We start from the raw sequence: 5,000 nt of genomic DNA, 5'->3' as shown, positions 1-5,000 counted from the left end.
CTTGAATCATTTTACGGGGGCGACCAGGTTTACTGTACAGTTGTGCTATTAGCATGCTAGCAAAAGTCGTGATTTGATTTTTCAAAAAAGTTTCATTGAGTAGAAATTTGTCGTGGGAAGAAGTTTCTTGTGTTGAACCATCAATAGATGAAGAGAAACTATCATTTCTGCACTCATTATTAGTCGTCTTGTTATTACTAGACAATATATTAGAATCATTAAATGCTCTTTCATGAACATTTTCATTATTATTCGCAAAATCTGGCACAGAATCTGAAATATTATCAGTAGGGGCATGAAACTTTTTTAAATGACGTCTAAAGCTACACCAGTTAGAACATCGTTGGTGACACCCAACTTCAATGCATTTGAAAACAGAACGGTTATCATCGAGCTTATGAATAAGTCTTAGGTGTCGGTGTAAATGATTTATTTCGTGTAACTTAATTGCACATATAAAACAGGACGGCATTTCGTTAAATGGCATTCAAGTAATCAAGAAAAATAAAAAATAAAAATAAAAATAAAAGTCTTTGATTTTGGCATATATTACAGCAACATATATATAAAGTAAAGAATTCTATCGCTGTAAAACTCGCAAATAATATCTCTAAATACTGTAAATATATAATATATATATATATATCAATTCTAAATATTGAATAGATGAAAAAAATAAAATTGCAGTATTCTTAAAATTTGCGTACAAAAATTGGAAAATATGCTTGCATGTTTTATAGAGAAAAACCAGAACATTCAAAAGCTGTAGAATTACAAAAAGTCTCGTATTCTACTTACGAGAAAACTTTTTAAATAATTTTGGAAGTTGAGCATCAGACTTCCATTCATCAAATTCAGTTGTTAACTCATACAGTTCTTTTTGAATAAGTCTCCACAAACGATAACTCTCGGGAGAATACTCTAGGTGAGCTGCGTTAATAATCTTGAAGCACAGATCCAAAGCTTTTACTGGGGATTGAACGAAAAATTGTGTTTCTGTATCAAGAATTACATAACAGGCATCTATATCATTCACAGATGATCCACAAACAAGAACATATGGCTGTATAGTAATGCCCCAATTAATCAGTTTTTTTTCCTGGATAAATGTTTGAAGTTTTCCAACACTTTAGAAATAAAATATACTATTGAAATAAAAACAATAATAAATAAAAATATTTTCTGTTTTTCATGTGAGCATTTTTGAAAGTTGTTTTTCTGAAAATGTTCAGATCAAAGACAAAAAATATGTACATAACATCACCTTTGTAAATACTCACCTCAATTAGTGAAATTACTTCTTCCTGAATTTCTGTGTGAGGTGGCCTCCACGTACGACCAGATTGGCGGGCAACGGTCACAACAGTGTCCAAATAACAGAGTGATAATAGTGCTACTAAATTCCTAGTCTCTGTTAATAAAGGAAAACGTTATTGACAGTATAAAAGGTAATTTTAAATCCTAAAAAATGCTGTTTTTTAATGGAAATAAAATTATGTTCTTAATATTACTTTCTAAAATATCAGCACTTGTTGCAAGTAGCAAATTATCTTTTAGGGCCTCGCATTTACTTTTTTCGTCTGTGAGAGCTTGTATAATACGATCACAAAAATCTTTATAACAGTTGTAAGCCTTAAGTTTTTGTTCAGGATACAGCAAATCAAAATCTATTTCAAACTGAAACAAAAAATATCATGTATAAATTGAACTTATCATGTGATAAAATACAGAGTAGTAAGTAATATTAAATATTAACCAAAGTGTATCCAAAGTTTTCCTTGAGAGCGGGAAATTTGTTTGTATAAGTTGAAATTTGTGTAGTTTTTGAAATTGTTCTGCTTTTTTGCTTGCTTTTAACATTAGCATTTCTTTTGTCATTGTCTTTGCCTTTATTTCTGTTTGTAACTCGAGATTGGGCATGTAATTTTGCAATTCTTTGTTTAGAAGTATCCGTCCAATACTTTACTACTGTTGACCAATGCTCTATGTTCTGTTCAAGAAAGTTTAGCTTTCCTTGTACATCATCATCTACTTAAATGAAATAAAACCATATAATAAATTATAAAAATATAAACAAGAAGAGTTTAAAGTAAACACCTAATATCCATTGTCCATTATCAGACTAAAAAAAATGCAAATAAAGAAACCACACAACCAACCTTCTGAATCATCTAAAGAATCTGAGTCTAACTGATCCTTGTTTCGAGTAATAATGCCAAGCGCTTTGAAATCTTTCCGAATAGAACAGTACTTAGTAATTAATTTGCCTTTGGCCACAAATTTCCTTCCATTTGAATACTTGTATGGAATGAAATAAAGCTCCTGCCAAAATAAGATCAGCGTTAATTTAGTATATACACAAAAAATACTTATTATACATTTGATAATAACAAAGCCCACTTATGATTAGCACTACTTACACTATCTTCTTCAGGAAATATATGTTGTATGGCACCTACAAGTTCAGCGAAGCCTGCAGTTGAAATCCTGAGAATAAAGAAATATAAACATTGTAAGAAAAAAAGACAACTTAAAGAAACTTAAGAAAAAATAATTGTAGGAGGATCAATTTAAAATTATAAAATCAATAGGCTTACTTTTCACATTTGCTCAATTCATCTTCAATAATAATTTCTGTTAATTTGTTTCTATCCTTATCATGCTTTAAACAAGGGCCTTGCTTCGCCAGTTGCAATATACATCTACCCGTAGCTGTTTTATTTAAAAGATGTCGAAGTTGCTAACAAGAAAGATTCAAAATTTTTGGAAAATGTTAACCAAATATTTTAAATATACAAAGGCATTGTATGCAAGAACACTGTACAACATCAGATTATTGATAACTTACTTCACCTCGTTTCACATTCGGTTCATTACTTTGTCGACTCCTTTTTTGTGAAGAGATATTTTTTGACGTTTGCTGACTATCTTCTAATGATAAATGTGAAGTATCCTGTGTTGAAGAAATATTTTTTGGCGTTTGTTGACTATCTTCTAATGATAAATTTGAAGTATCCCTCGAAATACCCTGTGTAAATAGAATGTTTAAAAATAGAAACATATTTTTTTTAAATAAATGTTTAAGGTAAATATTAAAGCATCCTTACTGGTTGAGGTGAAAGAGGAATAGTAACCTCATTTATATCTTTACTATGTAATTTTTGAAGATCATTATTATCATTCTGAAAAAAGAGAAAAAATTATAAGCAAAGTGATAAGTCATAGGAACCTTTATTTATAGAGAGATTTTATGTTAAAGAGATATATTTTATGCTAAAAAATTTAATGTAAATTGTAATGAAAAGAAGAAACTCAGAATTGTAATCTTAAACTGTAATGAGACATTTCTGAAATAAACTTTCTCAGATTTTATTAAAGACACTGAGACACAAAGTAATTGTTACAAGGTTTTTTACAGAAACCTATGTTGAATTTACATTTGTGTGCAGTCTCTGCAAACATATTAGATTATTAGAAATCATATGAATTTTTTTTTCGTATTTTGCATCAAAATAAATTAAGTTTTCTGCATGCCACATTCATGTTATTCATATTTAATAGATCAGATTAGTAAAATATACCGCGAAAATTTTCTTTTCTTTATTCACATACATTAATAAGCACCTATTAATCTTTATGAAATGTCACACGGTTTAATTGAAAATATAAGACATGTAAATTTTATTATAAGAAATAAATAATTAATTTACAAGAAAAAAATTCATATGTCGTTTTTTGTTTCTATCGTCATCTCATTCAATATATCTGCAGTGACTGATTAGGTGCCTTAAATATTTATTGTAATTGTCAACACAAACTAATGATGTCATACCTCTATTGATACAAATTTGCTCTCCTTCATCAATTCTTTTACATTTTTGACAAATCTCATTTTATGGCCAGGGACTGGAATGACAGCATTTAATACATCCTTCCATTCAGGTAGTAATAGAAGTTGAAGTTCACCAACTTCTATACAATTACCTACAAAATGTGAACATTTAGATATGAGATAAAACACTTGTTTTACGTCAAAAAATTTATCTCTAGAGAAGACCAATATACATATAAAATCATATAAAGTATAAATAGTATTTATATGTATATGTAGTTAACTTCTATGTAACATTTTTTGTTAATAAATATAGATATATGTATTCATGTCACAGATTAATCTGTGTTCATGTCTTATACACATTGTATGTCGTATATTTTCTAAATTTACATCCGAAAATGGACTTTATGATATTTGATAAACATTTATAATTATTTGTTGATATACTAACTATATAGAAAATAGAAAACAATTTTTATTTTTCTTTTTTATCAAGAGACAGTAGTGTCTCGTGCCAAGTACACGCGGAGCGAGACCGATTAATATAATCTACGTTAAACACGAATAATGACATGTGAAAAAACTATTTCAACAATTGCGATAAATTCATATCTAATATGATTGCAATAAGTAATGAGAAAACTTAATGGTACTTATTTTCGTACTTACTTTCAAACGCCGATACGTATTCACTGAGATTCCAGTTTTTTAATAAGTCCTGAATTGTCAATTCCAGTTCATCAATAACCATCTCATGTGACATGATTATATATAATGAACACTTCACAATTAGAATACGTGCGTGGATCGGCGGCTCGCCGTTATTCACCGTCGTCGTCGTCGTCGTCGTCGTCGTCGTCGTCGTCGTCGTCGTCGTCGTCGTCGTCGTCGTCGTCGTCGTCGTCGTCGTCGTCGTCGTCGTCGTCGTCGTCGTCGTCGTCGTCGTCGTCGTCGTCGTCGTCGTCGTCGTCGTCGTCGTCGTCGTCGTCGTCGTCGTCGTCGTCGTCGTCGTCGTCGTCGTCGTCGTCGTCGTCGTCGTCGTCGTCGTCGTCGTCGTCGTCGTCGTCGTCGTCGTCGTCGTCGTCGTCGTCGTCGTCGTCGTCGTCGTCGTCGTCGTCGTCGTCGTCGTCGTCGTCGTCGTCGTCGTCGTCGTCGTCGTCGTCGT

At 31.5% G+C, this 5,000-nt stretch overlaps 2 protein-coding genes across 2 annotated transcripts in view; one reads left to right on the top strand and one right to left on the bottom strand.

Moving 5' to 3' along the window:
- Positions 1-4,736, bottom strand: part of LOC143897811 (uncharacterized) — a 6,844-nt gene extending 2,108 nt beyond the window's left edge. The window contains exons 1-11 of the mRNA XM_077406729.1: positions 4,505-4,736; positions 3,833-3,984; positions 3,108-3,182; positions 2,849-3,028; positions 2,598-2,740; positions 2,421-2,487; positions 2,160-2,322; positions 1,757-2,028; positions 1,512-1,677; positions 1,283-1,411; positions 1-1,131 (exon numbers count right to left, since the gene is read on the bottom strand). The exon at positions 1-1,131 is cut by the window's left edge and continues 2,108 nt beyond it. Coding sequence (XP_077262855.1) covers positions 791-1,131; positions 1,283-1,411; positions 1,512-1,677; positions 1,757-2,028; positions 2,160-2,322; positions 2,421-2,487; positions 2,598-2,740; positions 2,849-3,028; positions 3,108-3,182; positions 3,833-3,984; positions 4,505-4,598 — 1,782 coding nt within the window. The 5' untranslated portion in view covers positions 4,599-4,736 and the 3' untranslated portion in view covers positions 1-790. The remainder of the gene's footprint in view (positions 1,132-1,282; positions 1,412-1,511; positions 1,678-1,756; positions 2,029-2,159; positions 2,323-2,420; positions 2,488-2,597; positions 2,741-2,848; positions 3,029-3,107; positions 3,183-3,832; positions 3,985-4,504) is intronic.
- Sima (HIF-1 transcription factor component sima) overlaps positions 1-5,000 on the top strand; it is a 73,381-nt gene that overhangs the window by 10,523 nt on the left and 57,858 nt on the right. The gene's annotated exons all lie outside the window — the stretch shown is intronic.

Source organism: Temnothorax americanus, unplaced genomic scaffold (genome assembly GCF_048541705.1).
Source record: "Temnothorax americanus isolate GAGA-0224 unplaced genomic scaffold, ASM4854170v1 Scaffold21, whole genome shotgun sequence".
Taxonomy (NCBI): Eukaryota; Metazoa; Arthropoda; class Insecta; order Hymenoptera; family Formicidae; genus Temnothorax; species Temnothorax americanus.
The sequence above is the reverse complement of the archived record's forward strand: the minus strand, read 5'-3'. Positions and strand labels throughout refer to the sequence as shown.